Source organism: Cuculus canorus, chromosome 8 (assembly GCF_017976375.1).
Source record: "Cuculus canorus isolate bCucCan1 chromosome 8, bCucCan1.pri, whole genome shotgun sequence".
Taxonomy (NCBI): domain Eukaryota; kingdom Metazoa; phylum Chordata; class Aves; order Cuculiformes; family Cuculidae; genus Cuculus; species Cuculus canorus.
The window spans coordinates 32651582-32671321 of NC_071408.1; the positions used below are offsets into that span (position 1 = coordinate 32651582).

General features: G+C 41.6%; 1 protein-coding gene across 2 annotated transcripts; it reads left to right on the forward strand.

The window, feature by feature from the left end:
- The first annotated feature begins 619 nt into the window (after positions 1 to 619).
- LOC104055199 (calcium-activated chloride channel regulator 1) lies at positions 620 to 15613 on the forward strand. 2 transcript variants are annotated; one of them, XM_009556299.2, is made up of 14 exons: positions 620 to 908; positions 1896 to 2036; positions 2254 to 2404; positions 2939 to 3056; positions 3803 to 3974; positions 5117 to 5344; positions 6198 to 6422; positions 8269 to 8446; positions 9272 to 9378; positions 10566 to 10790; positions 10954 to 11221; positions 12187 to 12351; positions 13251 to 13478; positions 14579 to 15613. In XM_009556299.2, the coding sequence occupies exons 1-14, from the start codon at positions 750 to 752 to the stop codon at positions 15004 to 15006; spliced, it is 2793 nt and encodes a 930-aa protein (XP_009554594.2). In that variant the 5' UTR covers positions 620 to 749; the 3' UTR covers positions 15007 to 15613. The 2 variants fall into 2 exon arrangements, with proteins under 2 accessions (XP_009554594.2, XP_053929096.1); XM_054073121.1 differs by having other exon boundaries at positions 8269 to 8338.
- The last annotated feature ends 4127 nt before the right edge of the window (positions 15614 to 19740 follow it).

A 19740-nucleotide genomic window follows, 5' to 3' on the forward strand; every position in this document is an offset into this window, starting at 1 on the left:
CATCTGAAGAGACATAAGGAAGTTCAAATGGTTTTAGTTCACAATAAAATATCAAGCATTTCTACCTAAAATAAACATATAACTAAACACAGCCAACATATCCAATCTAGCTGTACTTGCATATGACATATCAGTGTCTTGTTGCAAACTCTTACATCTCTTTTTGTCACAAAGGAGGTGTTAGGAGTGTGAATCCTTCCAGGATGAGTCACAGCACTGAGTGAAAGCTTTGGCTCTATGGGATGTGTAGTGTTACCGCTATGGGAACTGTGGGATGCCAACACTAATCAAAATGGGAGCCTACAGCGGAGTCCTGCTTCAGAGTGAAGCTCAAGGGAATAAAATAAAACTGATGCTGATTAACATATCATCCATATGCAGTTTCCCATTGGGCTCGTTAATGAACTTGCTGATGTAACACAAGTCCTGCTGTCTGAATGCTGAGATCCACAGCTGGCTGTCACGTTGGTGGACGTGCCGTGAAGAGGAAGCAAATGATCTTGGGTTACTGTGACAATAAGATAAGAGACACTTGGGACTCTTATGTACATGGACGGAAGAAGTAAACTATCCCAGGTTGCTGTAAAAAGAAGATAAGATGTGCTTTGGACTCTACACACTTGGATGTGGGAGGCAAACTATTGTGGGTTGCCGTAACAAAGTCTCCTTGTACCCTACAGGCAGTCGTATAAATCAGACTGATAAGTCATTGCTTTTCAATCCAAGAACTTTGCAGATGGAGACAAGCAATGGAAGTGATCAGGAGTTTGATACTTCTGCTGTCTTTTCAGCTCCTGCATGTGGCAAAAGGTTCTATGGTTTGGCTAAATGAGAATGGCTATGAGGATTTGGTTGTTGCAATTAATCCTCAGGTGCCAGAAGATGCCAACATCATCCTGAACACCATGGTAAGAACATTTGCATTTGCATGCATTGCTTCTCAGCAGTTGTGACTTTGCTTTTCTGCTTGAAAAACAGCATGAATCCGGTCCAGCTCCCATTCTTGTCATAGGGTTTTTTTTGCTTTTTATTTTGAATTAATCATGTATTAACCCATAGTTACTAAACTAGCAGTTTCTAATTTCTCTTGCCATCTGTTGTTGCTATTAGAGCCCTAATTCCCTCAGATAATGCTGTGGTATCTCTGCTGGGAGGCAAACTGAAATTGCTTTGAGTAGTTTTCCAAATTACACTTACCTGAAAGAAAGTCCAAAAATGCTTGTTTCATAGTATTAAATTATATAGATTATACTACTGTTTGTCATTATTGTCTCATAATGTTCCTTTAAAAATTGTAAATGGAAAAATAAGGTGAGGTTTTGTAGCATTTCTGAACCCAAATTTTATTCCAATCCCCGTAGATAACTCCATGGATAAATTCCCCTGGAACAGGATGCTGGCCAGGTCTCAAAGCAAAGAAATTGTTTTCCATGACATCAAGGAATGGCTTCAGATTGGAAGGGGGAAGATTTAGATTAGACATAAGGAAGAAATTTCTCACGATGAGGGTGGTGAGGCACTGGCATAGGTTACCCAGAGAAGTTGTGACTGCCTCCTCCCTGGAAGTGTTCAAGGCCAGGTTCAATGGGGCCTTGAGCAACCTGATCTAGTGGAAAGGGCTGGAACTGGATGATCTTTAAGGTCCCTTCCAACCCAAATCATTCTGTGATTCTCTAGAACTGGTTGAGATTCCACGGATTACAACTTAGTCCGTCTCTTCTTTGTTTATTCTCTTCCTAGCAATGGCTGTAATACTTCCTTAGTTTCGTGTTATGTACTTCGTTCTACTTTTTTGTAGTGCTCTTTCTCGATAAGGCTAAATTATTCATTGCACATACAGTCAAATTTTTAATATTAACATTGATATTAATATTTTATTTTCTTTCATTCCCTAGAACATGATTAAAAATGCCTCTAATTACTTGTTTGAAATGACAAAACGTCGGTTTTACTTCAAGTCTGTAAAAATTGTAATTCCTAAAACATGGAAGAAAAAGACCAGCTATTCAAGATTGAAAACAGAATCGTATGATAAGGTATGATGTATAGAATTCTTTATGATTAGAACCATATGGAAAGGCTAGGCTGATAAGGCTACATTATGAACTACAGCAAATCTAGGACTAATCCTGAATGTTCTTACTTAAAAGCATGGAGCATGTTTGTAGGAGAAGAAAAACTGCAGGACTGAATCCAGAAGAATCACCTAACTCTTTTCTACATCCATGTGGAACATTCGTCTTACTTTTCCAGGCAGATGTCATCATAGCAGACCCTTATATGAAAAGCGGGGATGATCCTTATACTTTACAGTATGGAGGATGTAAGGAGAAAGGACGCTACATCCACTTCACACCTAACTTCCTGTTAAATGACAGCTTGACTCATGTTTATGGAGAAAGAGGTAATACTGCTATTTAACTTAATTGCCTGGTTTAGTGCTCATATGAAATGGCCAAGGTTTTTCTAAGTGGTTAATGAATTTTGGTTTGCTAAAGTGAAAAACACTTTGAAAGACGTATTTTTTGCAAGTCTTAAATACCTTTGAAATATCTGAAGTTCACTATTCCAACACTGGATCCAGAAGTTACATCCTTTTGAAAACCACAAATGGTTATTCCTCTTAATGACTGCCTTTAGCAGTAGCCTTTCTTTTATGCCCACTTACTAAATAACCCACCCTGTGTCTGCACATCTGATTTTGTATCATGCTGTGTCAAAAACTGTCAGGTTTGCTGCTCTGTGGGACAGAGACCTCACAAAACAGCACTTTCTTTAGGAGATTTTTTTACCAGCTTGGAAGAAAACCTCTAGAACAGTTCCTGCATTTCTGAGAGTCAAATAAAAATCCTAGTTCTGGTTGCTGAACCAAATAAAACAGTGGTTAGCTTTGAAATAATTGTATTTAGGATGTGCATACGCTATCGTTTTCCAACAGGTCTAGTTTTTGTCCATGAGTGGGCTCACTTGCGCTGGGGGGTGTTTGATGAATACAGTAGCACCAACCCTTTCTATGTGTCTCAGGATTTCGAAGGAGCAAGTGTTGAAGCAACAAGGTATTATTTTTTTTTCATATTCCTGCTTTTACATTACACAGGTGGAAACATTTCAATAACATTTTCAATATTCTCATTGTCTGTGCTGAGCTTATAGAGTGTCCACGATCTGTTCAGATCATTAAAAGCTGCTTAGGCAGCACCATTTATCGCCTCTTTGCAGCCCAGAAAACCACAGCTGCCTTCAGTGCTGTTTTGTGAGGAGTTCAGGAGATCAGGCTGGATGATCTTTTGCCCTGTGTGCAACTGCAGACTTCAGCCACCATTCGTTTCATGCTTATTTACTGAAAAATTATTATAGAGCGGCATTAAAGTAGTATTAAAGAGCAGCTATCAACAGCACTGACATCGTCTACTGAAACCACTGTGATTTTAAACAGTTTCTACAAAGAGGGACAATAACTGAATGGAGATAATTAGTTGAGGCTTGCCTTTTTTCCAGCTCAGACACACCAATACAGTCTTTTATATTGCAGCTGCTAGCAGGATGTCTTTCCTGCGCAGCCTGTAATCATCACAAGGAAGATCACAACAGATGACAAGTGGTTTATGATTTTAAATATTTCTAGATCAGTTTGAGGACCCTGCCAGGCACAGAGCCAGCCTCCCTTTCTACTTGTGCAGTGTCTAGTATGGGGCTGTGTCAACAGCAATTTGGTGTTGGGCATCTAAAATCCCAAATAAATAACCAGTTAGAGGCTACAGATTGGTTCTTAACCAGCCCTGCCTCTCTTCTCTTCCCTTAGGTGCCCAGCTGGTATGACTGGTATTCCTGTTTTCCAAGACTGCAAGGGAGACACGTGTGAGCTAAGAAGCTGTAGATATGATGGTCAGCTATATGAAAAAGGATGTTTATTTATTCCAGATATACCACAAAATATCCCATCTTCCGTTATGTATATGCAATTCATCCCTTCTGTAAGTATTCCTCTACCTTTCTGGACTGAGAGTTTAGTTAACATCAAGGCTCTGGTCAGTTATTTCTGATGGGAGAACAATCAACCAGGTGTTTCTTTAATTAATTTCTATTTCAAAGAATATGGATGATGTTATCAGCTCTATTAAAATCAATTCAAAAGGAAAGACAAAGGAGCTACTAGAAATGATTTAACAGTTGTTTCCTGTCCATAAAGGTGCGATGTACTGTAGTCTCAAGGTCCCTCGCGCTCGGTGTTTGGAGAATCAGGTCTACAGGCATAAAAGTGAAGCATTCTTGCCAAATGCCTTGTCCATACACTGTAGTTTTTGATCACTGGCACCTGATCTGGGTTACCAGGTTAACTCTGTTACACTCCACCGCAAAGCAGTCTGGGCTGTCTGCCTGCCCTTCACATGCAAGCAGCAGCCCACCTCTCTCGAATACAGCCAGGACAACCAGGCAGGCCTCCTTATGCCAGCGCTGCACCGGTCCGGTGTCTGGGAGAGGGTCCTGAGACAGCGGTTAGCAGGATGGACAGGACTTGCAGGTTAGATCTCTGTAGTATGGGATCACAATTCCTCCTTATTTCTTTGAGCAAGCTCTTTGCAAGAACTTTATGGGTGTACCAGGCCTAGCTAGGATACAGTTAATTTTCTTCATAAGGGACATACGGTGCTGTGCTTTACATTTTTGACCAAAACACTCTACCAATAAGACAATGATGTTCCAATACCCACAGACTAAAAGCTTTGTTTCTGCATGTCATAACATGCTTGTGCTCGCGTAAAATCTGAGATAAGCTCTTTGTCAGCAAGCATTTTCTTGGCTTGCCTTTTTGAAGATCTTGGCTGGCCAGGCACCGTGGTACAGAGGACATCCACTGGAGAACACCACCTCTAGTTGTAATGTCATAGAATTATAGAATCATGGAATGGGTTGGGTTGGAAGTGACCTTTAAGATCATCCAGTTCCATCCCCTGTCATGGGCAGAGACACTTTTCACTGGATCAGATTGCTCAAACTCTCATCCAGCCTGGCCTTGAACATGTTCCCCACCACAAACTTCATATTTTCTGCGATATTTTCTTATGCTCATCCTGTTGGGTTCAGAATTTTTATCAGCTTCCATCTGACGTTTTAGGTGATTGGATTTTGTGATAAAAACACTCACAACAGTGAGGCTCCAAACATGCAGAATAAGATCTGCAACCACAAAAGCACATGGGAAGTAATTATGGAATCTGATGACTTTCACAACTCAGCTGTCGTAAATGCTTCCTCACCCCGCTTTGAGACAACCTTCACGCTGCTGCAGTCCCAGGAGCGAGCAGTTGTTTTAGTACTGGATGTTTCTTCGAGCATGACAGTGGTAAGAAGACACATTCTATACATTCTATAAGCAATTTTTAGCAAAAAGAAACAGAAAAAGATAGAAAATAATAATAAAAAGAATCAATCAATTTTGTTATTAACACCATTATTTTAGAAAAAAAAAGACTACTTTTATTTTCCTCAGTAATTTTATTTAGGAATTCCCACAAGATATCACTTAAAAATACCAAGAGCTATAATTTTTTCTTGTGGAATCTCAGTTTTAGATAGTTTCCTTCCTTTGTTCTAGGTGTAGAATGACAATGCCATTGTGTTTCTTTCAAGCAGAAAATGTATCGTAGATTTTTGTACTGTATTTCTGTTATGAATTATTCTAAAATTCAAAGTAAATATCCATTTGTCAATGAATCAGATGCTCTTTCTGCATTACAATATTGCTCTGAATCAAGAATGTGAGTTGGCACAATGTTACGTCATTTTAACAGGGCTGAGATTATTTTTCCAGTTCCATGGGCAATGACACCTCCCACTGGATCAGGGGCTCCAAGCCCCATCCAACCTGGCTCCCATCCTCCCCAGCTTTCCTGGAGTCCCCTTCAGTCCTGGAAGCTGCTCTAAGGTCTCCCAGAGCCTTCTCTTCTCCAGGCTGAACAATCTCAACTCTCTCAGCCTGTCCTTGTACAGGAGGTTCTCCAGCCCTCGGATCATCTTCGTGGCCTCCTCTGAACTCATAATATATGAGGTTGTAACATATGAGTTACCTTATCCCAGATAGTTTTTAATTTTTTAATTGCAACCTGGTTAACATGAAAAATGACTACATTTTGCTCACAATCATAGCTTTTCAGAAGAGGCTGCATTCTAAGGATGTTGGATTTTTTCACTTACAGCGTGATCGCATCAGACATCTCCATAGCGCTGCAGAGGCATTTCTGCTCCATGTTGTTGAGATCGGTTCCTGGGTTGGAATTGTCACATTTCACTCGGAGGCATTGGAAAAAGCCCATTTGCAACAAGTAACCAACGATACAGCACGCCAAGAACTTATTCAATATTTACCTACAACAGTTGGTGGACAAACCAATATCTGTGCAGGCATACGTAAAGGACTTAAGGTAAAGCACAATGTGGAGATACCTCCTGGAATGTATGGAAAAGGAGGAAGAAGCAAGAAAGACCCTTGAACATGGACTTCCTATGTAGAGTTAAGAAAGAAAACGTGATTCTTGAATGCATCAGGAGGAAAAATGGTATAGAAACAATTTGGCATTACCATTTCCTGGCATTAGAAAGAATATTAGCAGAGAACAGGGCAGAGATGATGTCCATGCTTCAAAAAGGATGTTGAAATATAAGATCAGATTACAAACGGGCAAAGTCAAGCCCTTAAAATTGTGAAACCACATACAAATCATTGCACTTTGAATACTGTGTTTGGTTTTGAGCCCTTCACTGCAAGAAATGAATTGAGGTTCTGGACTGTGTCCAGAGAAGAGCAACAAAGCTGGTGAAGGGGCTGGAGAACAAGTCTTACAAGGAGTGGCTGAGGGAACTGGGGTTGTTTAGATGAGGAGGCCGAGGGGAGACCACGTCACTGTCTACAACTCCCTGAAAGGAGCCTGTAGTGATGTGGATGTTTGTCTCTTTGCCCAAGCGACAGGTGATAGGATGAGAAGGAATGGTCTCAAGCTGCGCCAGGGCAGGTTCAGATTGGACATCAGGAAAAACTCCTTCACCGAAAGGGTTCTCAGGCCCTGGTAGAGGTTGCCCAGGGAGGTGGTTGAGTACCCGTCCCTGGAGGTGTTTAAAAGACAGGTAGATGAAGTGCTCAGGGATATGATTTAGTAGTGGACAGGAACGTTTGGACTTGATGATCTCAAAGGTCTTTTCCAACCTAGTGATTCTATGATTCTATAAGATCGGGAAACAACGACAGATGTATGTTGATATTTATTTGTCTGTTTTACTCCCTTGGGCTGGCAGTCTGCAGTCCTAGATGTCACCTAATTCAGATGCCAAACTGAAAATTAGGAGCAACGTGTAGGAAATTGGAAGAAAAAGAAAGAGAGGAATTGTACAGAGAAGGATGAGGTAGCTGGGGATCCAGGACAGAGAGGAAGCTCAAGACTGGGGGCAGACTGGCAATCAGATGGGGATGGAACAGCCAGGACAGAGGCTGCTTGCCTCCTACCCTTTTCTGCCCTACCTTCAGCTGCTACAGAGTCTGCTCTTAGACAAAATCCTGTCCTTCACCACTCCTGAAATTCCACTTGGAGAATAAAGAGTAGTTTCAGGCAGTGGGCAGAAGGTTTTAATGTGACGCCCTGCAACATCCAGTCCTTGAACCAGCAACCCATGTGCAGATGTTTCTGACATGTCCAACTTGGGACAGGTTCCTTCCCTGGGAACACATCGATTAAACATTCATTATTTATAACTGAACACTTACTTAATGTAAGCAATTATGTCTTGAAATATTAATTGCAATAATTATATTGGAATAGTTTCAGTGTTAAATAATTCAAACACTTATTAAAGAATAAATTTGTCCTATATTTGAAGTTAATGGTTCTAAATGCATTCATTGTGCTCTGGGATAAAATAGTATTTAAAAATTTTTCTTAGAATGAATTTTTCTTAGAATGGACCCATGGAATGGGTTGGGTTGGAATGGACCTCAAAAGCCCATCTAGTTCCAACCCCCTGCCATAGGCAGGGACACCTCCCAACGGGTCAGGTTGCTCCAAGCCCCATCCAACCTGGCCTTGAACACCTCCGGGGATGGGGCAGCCACCACTCCTCTGGGCAACCTGGGCCAGGGCCTCCCCCCCTCACTGTGAAGAATTTCTTTCTATTGTCCAATCTAAATCTTCCCCCTTCCAATTTAAAGCCATTAAGTTGGAATTTAATATTCTTATTGGAATAAATATTCTTACATCATGACTTTTTTTCTTGATGCAGGTAATTGAGAATAAAATGAATACTACCTATGGATCAGAGATCTTGTTACTGACGGATGGAGATGATCCAGGTATTGCAGCTTGCTTTGATTTGGTGAAACAAAGTGGGACAATAATCCACACCATTGCACTGGGGGCTTTTGCAGCCAAAGAGTTAGAAGAGTTTTCAAAACTAACAGGTAAATATTCTAAACCCACTGTCTCTCTGCCGTGTGCATTCAAGTATAACAACATAAAAGTATGGCAATTCATTGGTCTGGATAAAAAAATGTAAAACCTATTTAATTTTGAAGAAATTTTGTCTTCCTGGCAGGCTTTTTTAATGCAAACAAGCAGAACTCTTTAGGTCAGTTAAACATTGGAATAATTTCCCCAGGGAAGTGGTGGATTCCTCTACACTGGACACTTTTAAGGCTCAGCTCGACAGGGTGCTAGGCCATCTCAGTTAAACTACTGATCACCTAAAAAGGTTGGACCAAATGATCCTTGAGGTCCCTTCCAACCTGGCATTCTGTGATTCTTTGATTCTATGATCCATCTTGGCATGAGAACCTCCAATGGACTGGAGCTCCTGGAACTCAGCATGAGAACCTCCAACAGACTGGAGCTCCTGGAACTCAATATGCATGAAAAGAAATTTTAACTTCACGCTTGGAAATAAAGATTTTAAGAGCTTAAACCCATGGAATGCCATTATGTTTTTTCTACAGAGGTATCTTCAGAGAAGAATTTCACTGTTGTGACTCCAAAAAGTACCAGGGAGGGTCTAAAAATGCTGTACGTGATGATATGTTGCAGGGAGTGATTCTTGCCATGAGCTGATCACACAAACCAGAATTGACTATGACCCATGCATTAACACATTAATAAAAAATACCTTTATTTTTTGATTTCATAACAAATTGGCTGCCTCACTACAACATTCGGTCCCAGAAGTCACATAAAATTTAGCAATTTTAGAACAAAAAACTTTTTTTTGTAACTCCTTTGCTCTTCTCTTTCAGGTGGTTCCAAGCTTTATGCTGTAGATGGACCTGTTCCCAATAAATTAACTGAGACATTCAGTACAATTACATCAGGAAGTGGAGATATTTCTGAGCAATCTGTTCAGGTCTGAATTTCTTCTTCCTGCTTTGCTTTTAGTTGATCAGTAATTGAGTGATTTTAGATATTAAACATCATAATTAATTTGGAAACAGGAGCAAGTAGGTTTTTTAGTGATCAACATTTCACTGCGCTGAAATAAATATATAATTTACATAATTTATATCATTCTTAATCTCACAAAATCAAGAAAACTATTATTCACAACTGTCAAAGTCGAAGAGGCTTTGAGAGAGAAAACAGCAAGCAGGAATCCCCCAGGATGTTTAATTCGCTCTTATAGTCACTCTTATGTTATCTTTTACAGCATTTTAACAGTTCAACCTGAGTAACAACGATGCCATTAAAATACAGCTTCTCTCTTATGCCATATGTATCATTTTAATGTACAATCTTCCAGAGTTTTCATGCAGGGCAATAGTTAATTAGAATTTAGCAACTCCTTCCTCACTTTCTTAATACTTTAACACAAATCATAGAATCATGGAATGGTTTGGGTTGGAAGGGATCTTGAAGCCCATCTAGTTCCAACTCTGAGTTCTGTATAAGGAAGAAGAGACCATTTTTCACATTAGTTTCCAAAAGGCATAAGTGTGAGAGTTAGGCTACTTGTGTTTTTACAAAATGGAATTTTTAGCTTTAAGACAGAATTGAATTGCACTTGTAACAGTCTTGCAAAATATATGATTGCATAAGCTGTTTGTCACCAAGAAATGGATGAACAGTAGTCTGGAGAAATGTTCTCTCCTGGTACCTTTCTGGTACAATACAAGATATACTTAGGAATATAAGAACTTATAAACAACAGATTCAAATCTTATATGTAAAAAGTAGCCTAGTAACCACCTTGTAATAGGTTGTAAATTTGGGGAGAGGGTGGTTTTGCCCTGAAAGAAACAGTATGTAGACTTCTTTGTTTTTCGACAAAATTTGAACAACTTTCCTCCTTGCCAGAAGGAGGCGCTCCTGCAACTGCAATCATGAGTAAATAAATAAATAGTGCTGCTTCACAAGATGCGTGCCTCAGTTTACCTATTTGACTCATGAGTGTTTCTCACGTAAATATTTCTCAATTCTCTCCTCCAAGACTAATGAATGGACACGATATTGTGCAATGGATGAGGGATCACTCTGAATATACATTAAATTCTTCTTTATTAAATAGCAATGAGACCAAATTTATTTCCCTAACAGATTGAAAGCAAAGAAGTAATTGTTCCTCACTCTGGATGGATGAATACTACTGTGCCTGTTGATGAAACTATAGGAAACGACACTTTCTTCAGCATCGCATGGAGTCTTTCTCAGCCATATTTTTTCCTGAGGGACCCCAAAGGAAAAGAATACGGAAGCTCAGCTTTTCAAATCAATGATTCAAACCCGAACATAGCTAGGCTCAGTATCAGTGGCACAGCAGAGGTAAAAACTAAGCAGTTTCTTTTGTTTTCTGAATTAAAGTTTCCTATAGCCTAGCATCCCACTTTCCTTTAATTACTTTTTTATTCTGTGTAGGAAGCAATGGTCCTGTTACAATACAAAGCTTTTTTCACTAATTCTTTCAATTTTTGTATTTGATTTGCAGGTGGGCGAATGGCAGTTTTATATTAAAAATATTCATAAGGAAGCTCAAACCATATTAATAACAGCTCTCTCTCGACCGGCATCTTCCAGTGTTCCTCCTGTGAGGGTTGCGGCTCACATGAACAAGGCAAACAGAGCATTTAATCCAGTTGTGGTTTATGCAGAGGTGAGCCAAGGGTTTTCGCCTGTTCTTGGTGCAACTGTGATAGCCACCATAGAGAAGGACGGTGCTGCCCCAGTAACCCTTGAACTTCTCGATAACGGTGCAGGTAAGGCTGCACATACGTAATACCTTTGCATTTATGCATTCTGGATTCCAAGTCTGCATGATCCGCTCAGATTTATTACTAAGGACTGAATCATGGCTATGCCCTAAATCATAGAATCGTAGAATTGTTTACTTGGAAAAGACCTTTGAGATCATTGAGTCCAACTGTACTTGTCCACTGCTAAAACATATCCCTGGGCACCTCATCTACTCGTCTTTTAAATCCCTCCAGGGATGGTGACTCCACCACCTCCCTGGGCAGCCTCTCCCACTGCCTGAGAAATCTTTCAAGAGAAAAATAAAAGTGGAGACAGGGAACACTACTGCGTTAGGATGGAACTGAGCCACACAGTTTTTTCCTGGTGAGGAAAACAAAGACGTGGGCCTTTACTTGAAAAATGGTTCCACTTTCTTTCTTGTGCTGTTGAGGGTGAAAAGAGAAAGACTGTGCGTGGTAGAGGGTACCTTGCTCATATTTAGTTTCTGAAAGTGTACTTCATGGAATCATCTGCCCTCAAGAGGCGAAGTGAAAGAAAGCAAGCTGTTTTGTTAGTCCATCTCATGTTCTATGGAGCTGGTCTATGGTCTTTAACTCATCCAACCTGACCTTGAACTCTCCCAGGAATCATCTCTTGGCTCATCTCTGTGGCCTCCTCTAGAGCCATTCCAACAGTTCCATCTCCTTCTTATGTTGGGGATTCCACAACTGGACACAGGACTCCAGGTGGCGGTCTCACAAGAGAGGAATAGAGGGGGAGAATCCCCGCCATGCCCTGCTAGGCACATGAAACACAGGTTGTCATTGTGGGACAACTCCTATTTGTAGATGTCCATATCACAAAACACTGCCAGGTTTTCTGCATAGCAGTGTTCAGGTTTTATGTTTCTGTATAAATAGCAAAAATAACCTTGTCTAGCAGCAGGTATCTTGTTTGAGGTATTAATTCTCACTAATTCTATACCAAGGTGCTGACATGATGAAGAATGATGGAATCTACTCAAGGTACTTCACTGCTTTACGACGCACTGGACGATACCGTCTGAAAGTGAATGCCCATGGGAGAAATACAACCACTAGACTCAACCTCAGGCAAAATCGAGCCTTGTATATGCCAGGCTACAGAGAAAATGGTAATGAGCATTAATGAAACAGACATTTCTTAGCATGATTTGTATGTAGGGAGTGGAAAGGTTTAGCAAATGGAATTATTTAGATTCACAAAAAAACACATTTGATCTTGCCATCAGCACAGGTTGCTCAGAGAAGTCATGGCTGCCCCATCCCTGGAGGTGTTCAAGGCCAGGTTGGATGGGGCTTGGAGTAACCTGATCCAGTGGGAGGTGTCCCTGCCCATGGCAGCAGGTGGAACTGGATGGGCTTTAAGCTCCTTTCCAACCCAAACCATTCTATGTTTCTGTGATTAACTGGTGTTCCACCTACCATTTTCACTACAAAATAGCCCCCCCAAAAAACCCAAACCAGCTCCAACTGCTGTTTCCTATGTATGGAAATAGCACAAAATGTTGGTTTTAATCTAAAAATTATTTTCTCTTACAGCCATGGGAAGGATAAATATAGCTCACAATCTGTATTTCAGCATCTCACAACAGGAATTTCAAACTATGATTATTCTTGAGACTTTCAAATGGGGATTTGGGGTAAATAAACTCAGTGTGCAACATTAGTACACTAATGCCGCTAGAAAAATTAGCTTTTGAGATATCTTGATTTTTTAGTACCTTTTCATCTTAATGCTGAAAAAATATTAGTTGTTGTAATTTAGCGTTGGTTGCATAATTTCCTAATCTTTACTTTTCATACTTTGCCTGCTTTTTGTGTTTTCCAAAGTTTCTGCTGAGAATCCTGAGATCACTTTAGTTTCTGTCTTTACTTCACTAAATTACCATTAAATGTGAATAAGCTAAAGAAAACTGACAGGATGAGAAGAGATAAGAAGAAATGGTAAACATTAAAAGACAAAGCAATTCGGTTTTCTAACGTGATGAACGTTGAAAAATCTTTTAAACAGGCAAAATTCACATGAATGCACCAAGACCCAAATTTGCAGATGACGAAAACCAAGTCAAGCTGGGAAGTTTCAGCAGAATTTCAACGAGTTCTCTTGTAGTGGATACACGAGGAGATTCGGCTTCTGCATACCCCCCCTGCAAGGTTACAGACCTTCATGCCCATATAGAAAATAATACAATAGTCTTGTCTTGGACAGCACCAGGAGGTGACTTGGACAATGGAAAAGGTGAGTTGGACACTACACTTTTGTGAGATGAGTTTGATATTTTTATCTGAAAAGGTATACCCTGAGGACCACCACTCAGAGATGAGGGCTACATATTTCCCACCTGGAAATGTAACCAAACAAAAAGTCACCCTGTTGCATGATAACGCTTTTAGTTCTCCTTTATTTTCCATATTAAAAAAAAAACAAAAACAAAAAAAAACCAAGGAAACCAATGAATATTAGGAACTTTTCTTAGTCTGTTCATCCATCCATCCATCCAATCCTGCCCCCTTTTCAGCACTTTTCAGTATCACATACCAGAAAAACAATAGTTCTTTGTGTAAAGGTGTCTTTTGTGAAGGAAACTTAAAGTGCCCAAGCACTCAGTTTTTCCTGAGCCCTCTAAGCATCCTTTCTCATTGTGTCTTTTAGCTAACTCACTTGATCACAGTATGATAGAATTGTGGAATGGGTTGGATTGGAAGGGACCTCAAAACCCACCCAGTTCCACCCCCTGCCATGGGCAGGGACACCTCCCACTGGATCAGGGGCTCCAAGCCCCATCCAACCTGGCCTGGAACCCCTCCAGGGATGGGGCAGCCACCACTGCTCTGGGCACCCTGGGCCAGGGCCTCCCCACCCTCACAGCAAAACATTTCTTCCTGAGATCTCATCTCAGTATCCCCTCTTTCAGCTGAAAACCATTCCCCTCATCCTATCCCTGCACTCCCTGATCAAGAGCTGCTCCCCAGCTTTGCCAGAGCCCCCTATCTGCCTCTAAACCATATCCTTAAGCACCTCATCTACCCATCTTTTAAACACCTCCAGGGATGGGGACTCCACCGCCTCCCCGGGCAGCTGTTCCAGTGCTTGAGAACCCTTTCAGTGAGAATTTTTTTCCTAATATTCAATCTGACCCTCCCCCGGCGCAACTTGAGGCCATTCCCTCTCTCCTATCACCTGTCACTTGGGAGAAGAGACCAGTACCCACCTCCCTACAACCTCCTTTTATCTCCTTATTCTGAAAATGGCTCTAGAAATCCTACGCTGTCATCGCAAGCAGGGCTGTTAAAACATTGATATTAAGTTGTTGTTAATGTGCATTCTTTTTTCCCCAGCTGATCACTACATCATAAAAAGCAGTGCAAATCTTCTGGACCTAAGAAATCACTTTGACAGTGCTACCTCTGTGAACTCCTCTCATCTCATCCCTAAAGAGGCTGGCAGGGAAGAATCGATTACAATTAATCCAGAAAATTTCACAATAGAAAGGAACACCCTAATCTACTTTGCTATACGAGCTGTTGATGATACAAACTTGATTTCGGAGGTGTCTAACATAGCACAAGCCACATGGTTCATTCCTCCAGAACCACCTGGGCCTTTAGATTATGACGGCAACAACGAAGATGCCAACGTTACACTGATAGCAGCAATAGTGGCTGCGTGTGTAGTAGTCATCTGTGTCATTGTAAGTTCAACCCTGTATGTTTTACAGAGAAAAAAGGGAAGGCTGGATATTGCCAGAATACAAAAGCATCTGTAAAATGAAGTTAAAAAACAGAAGGAATTTACTATCATTTTTTCTACACAAGTTTCCAAGTAGGGAAAGAAGTATTTCTACACGCAAAAAAAGAAGTGCACTGATTTTAAACTGATGTATTTGTATTCTGATTGGCTTACAGAGATAGATTTTCACGTGTGTCTTGTTTTCAACTACATGGATACTGATTAAATGTTAAACACGAAAGCACATACTCAGAAATACAATGAAGTGTGATGTGTGTGCCATCATTTGTTTCTATGTGATAAAAAACTGTTGTTGCAAGCCTCTTCCAATGTGTTTTTTTTCCTTAAACAAAGAAAGCAAAGGAATACGACACTTCCCTTATTTTTATTGTCACATAACCATCAAGTAAGGCAAGGTGGGAAAACGATCAGAAAGATCTTCTTGAAGTGCAATAATTTCCCATGCATCTTTCACATGTTGTCAGTTGGGCTTAGTGAGCAGAGCACAAAAATATATACCTCCAGACTGTTTATTTATCAAAAAATATGTAAGCGTGCATCTCTACAGGTGTGAGAGAGAGTTGAGTACATAAATACTTACAGAATGAGAATTGCAGAGCATGTGCAACTAAGCACATGGGAAATGTTCCTAGGCTGAGACTAAATAAAGCTGTAAAGTTGGAGCAAACATTGAATAATCATCTGAAGTTGTCTTTGTCTTTCTATTTGCAATGTTAGTTTTTGCCCTTTGTTCTACCTTAGCTTTTATATTTTAACAGCACCAACTTTTTGGAATTAATCTATCTTTCCTTTCCTATTTCTACACTTTCCACGAGCTCTGCATTTTCTTTATCTAGGTTTTCCATTTTTGTGCAGGTTTCTGTTCTGCTACATCATGCCAGCTCTTAAAGAATCTTACTATTTGATGTGTTTTCCAATATAAAATTTCATTCCCCCAAGCAATAATAATAAATGTCTTATTTTCAGTACATATCAAGGCCAGGATAGCTATCACCTTTTAGAGGAAACTCCTTTGGAGGAAAGAGTCAGAAATCAAAGCATTGTATGCTGGCATCAGTTCCCTCAAACAGTTTTTAGGTCACTGAATCACTTTTAGATCACTGGGAGTCGGAGGGGAAGGGAATTGGGAGTCCAGCTGCTCAGTTTTAGCTGCTAGGCTGGGGCTAAACCGTGACAAAATGTTCCCTTTTGTTTGCTTCTGAAGTGTTTTCTTATTCCCTAAAGTATTTCTGGTGCATACAAACTGTTTGGTAGAACCTAGAGCATGCAATCAGAATAAAGGGGCTGCAGCACTGTCTCTGGAACCGCTTCCTAGAATAAAACATGACAGACCTTACACAGCCAATCTCCACCATCCAAGGCAACTCATGCATTACTCTGAAGGCACTAAACCCTCCCTGCCCAGCAGTTTATTGCGTTGCCATGCTGACATCTAGTGGGCTCCAACACTTCCAAGTTTTCCTAAATGTTCCCCAAAAAACCCCCGGTTTAGATGAAAGCCTGGATGCTCTGGCTTTAATATAAATGCATATAGAAATGTACAGGCAAATACTGGGATCGAGCAGCAGTTAAAAGGGTTGTAGGATGGAAGAGAAAGCAAAGTGTTCGCTGATTCAAAAGCAGGAGGGAGTGCAGGGATGAGACGAGGGGGAACAGTTTTAAGCTGAAAGAGGGGAGATTTGCATGAGATATTGGTAAGTTTTCTCCTGTGAGGGTGCTGAGGACTCCAGAACTGGACACAGGACTCCAGGTGGGGTCTCAGAGAGTAGCACAGGAAGGCAGAACCCCCTCCCTCGCCCTGCTGGCCATGATGCTTTGGATGCAGCCCGGGACACGGTTGGTTTCTGGGCTGCCAGCGCACATTGCTGCCTCATGTAGAGCTTCTCACCAACCAGCACCCCCAGTCTTTCTCTTCAGAGTTGTTCGCAATCCAATAAGATAGACAGCTTCTTCTAAGACAGACAGCTGGGGTGTGGGACCAAATTGTTACCCTCCCTGAGTACCAAACTAACCCACTACGGCTCCAGGAGTCTTGACACGGAAAGGACACAGATCACCAAAACAACACATGATTTACCCAGTCCAGTTCCCAGAAACCTCAGGACTTTTGTCTATGGACTATTGTGCCAATTGCTGCTCGCAGTCCTCCTACAACTTCAGTGTAAGTGTTGAGGGGAAGCACAGCAACAGCTGCTGTGAAGATCAGTGGAAGAGCGCACTGATGTGAAAAGGAGCATTAATCCTCACTCGGATGGCAGTAGTTTCCGAGCGGAAGCAGGCTGTTGAGAACAGCTGCTGTCTGGTCCTGTCAAACCCAGTCCCCAGATTCTTCATGAAAGCCTGATTGTACGCAGGCCAGGCAGCTGCCATGGCTGGTTTTCTCTTTGCCTGGTTATTATCAAGCTAAGCTCGCAGTTGTTAATGTTGGCACAGAAACTACAGACTCACACTGAAACAAGTGCTCTTACCTATTTTAGTAAAACAAGCTCTGATTATAAAATAGAGGTAAAATTTAATAATGTTTACATAAAATGCCATGTTCTGCTCCATTTTTCCCTACATTAATAAATGTTAAGTCAAATTTACCTTCAGATTTTCATGCATATCTATTTCAAAAAATCTGGTTCCAATCACAGAATTGTTTAAGTTGGAAAAGACCTTTACGATCATTGAGTTTGACCACAAAGTAGCACTACCTAGTTCACTACTAAACCAAGTCCCTAAGCAGGGATTTCTTCACCACTCTTTTGGTGAAGAAATTTTTCTTGATATCCAACCTAAACCTCCCCTGGTGCACCTTGAGGCCATTTCCTCTCATCCTATCACTTTTTACTTGGGAGAAGAGACCAACACCCACCACACCACAACCTCCTTTGAGGAAGTTGTGGAGAGTGATAAGTCCTCCCCTCAGCCTCCTCCAGACTAAACAATCCCACTTCCCTTGGCCGCACCTCATAAACCACGTGCTTCAGACCCTTGACCAGGTCTGTTGCCCTTCTTTGGACACACTTCAGCCCCTCAATGTCTTTCATGTAGTGAGGGGCTCAGATGTGGCGTCACCAATGCCAAGTCCCTTCCCTGCTCCTGCTGGCCACACCATGGCTGATCCACACCAGGATCCTGTTGGCCTTCTTGGCCACCTGGGCGGCTGCTGGCTCACATTCAGCCATCTGTTGACCAACACCCCCTGGTCCTTTTCTGCTGGGCAGCTTTCCAGCAATTCGTCCTTAAGCCTGTAGCACTGCTGCATGGGGTTGTTGTGGCCCAGGCGCAGGATCTGATACTGAGCCATGTTGAACCCCATCCCGTTGGCCTTGACCCATCAATCCAGCCTGTCCAGATCCCTCTGCAGAGCCTTCCTTCCCTCCAGCAAATCAACACTCCTGCACAACTTTGTGTTGTCTGCAAACTTACTGAGGGAGCACTTGATCCTTTCTTCCAGATCACTGGTAAAGTTATTGAACTTTCCAGCCCCATCACTGGGTCCTGAGGAATACCACGTGCGACTGACCATCAACTACATTGGACTCCACTCACCACAACTTTCTAAGCCCAATCATCCAGGCAGTTTTTCATCCATCAAACAGTACACTTGCCCAAGCCTTGAGCAGCCAGTTTCTCCCAGGATAATGCTGTGGGAAAGTGTCAAACGCCTCACTAAGTTCTAGATAGACAACATCCACAGCCTTTCCCTCATCCACTAAGCAGGTCACCTTGTCATAGAATGAGATCAGGTTAGTCAAGCACGACCTGATTTTCCTAAACCCATGCTGAATGGGCGTGATCACCTGGTTGTCCCGTGAATGCCACAGGATGGCATTCAAGCTGATCGGCTCCATGACCTTCCCTGGCACTGAGGTCAGGCTGACAGGCCTCTAGTTCCCTGGATCCTCCTTCTGGCCTTTCTTTGCTAATCTCCAGCCAACTAGAACCTCCCCAGCTAGCCAGGACTGCTGATAAATGATGGAAAGTGGCTTGGTGAGCACTTCTGCCAGCTCCCTCAGAACTCTTGGGTGGGTGTCATTCAGCCTGATAGACTTGTGTGTGTCTCAGTAGTGTAGCAGGTCGCTAACCATTTCCTCTTAGATTATGGGGGTTTCACTATGCCCCCCACCCCTGTGCACTCAGCCGTGTTGAACATCATTAGGTTCGCACAGGCCCACCTTTCAAGCGTGTCAAGGTCCCTCTGGATGGCATACATGTCCTACATTGATGTCACAAGAAAGAGCAATGAGTTATTATATGATCACGTAGTGCTGAGCATTTCACAAGAAGCTCATGAGACCTTTATACCCAGCAAAACTCATTTTAAGAAACGGAAACTAATTTGCCATGCAGTTTTTTATATAGAAACACTCCCCTGTATAAATGAGACAATAAAAGCTGAAAAAGGTAAACGTATTCAAGCAAACCAAACACACACAATAGCTTTCAGGCCCTCTCCTTATCAGTACTAAAGGTACAACTGGAACTTTACACAGCCTGGGTTTTGTTTTAATTCCGGGAATCTAACCAGCATGTAAACAAGACTGCGTTGATTGTTACTGTTATTTCCTTTCTTTGGAATTCACTTCTTGTTGCAATGCCCTAGGATTTCCTCTGACTTTATCAAATTTAGCCAAACATTGCTTATTATTTGGACTATGAAGTAAATTACTCAACTGAATAAGCAGGATCATTTTCAAGCTGGGAATATTAGTTTGTTGCCAGTGATGCCACACTGTGAATTGATGTTCTAACTGCTAGCCAG

Coding starts and splice junctions, on each gene's coding strand:
- LOC104055199 (XM_009556299.2), top strand. CDS start 750: ATGGAAGTGATCAGGAGTTTGATACTTCTGCTGTCTTTTCAGCTCCTG. Junction 909..1,895: donor ACATCATCCTGAACACCATG/GTAAGAACATTT, acceptor TTCATTCCCTAG/AACATGATTAAAAATGCCTC. Junction 2,405..2,938: donor TCATGTTTATGGAGAAAGAG/GTAATACTGCTA, acceptor GTTTTCCAACAG/GTCTAGTTTTTGTCCATGAG.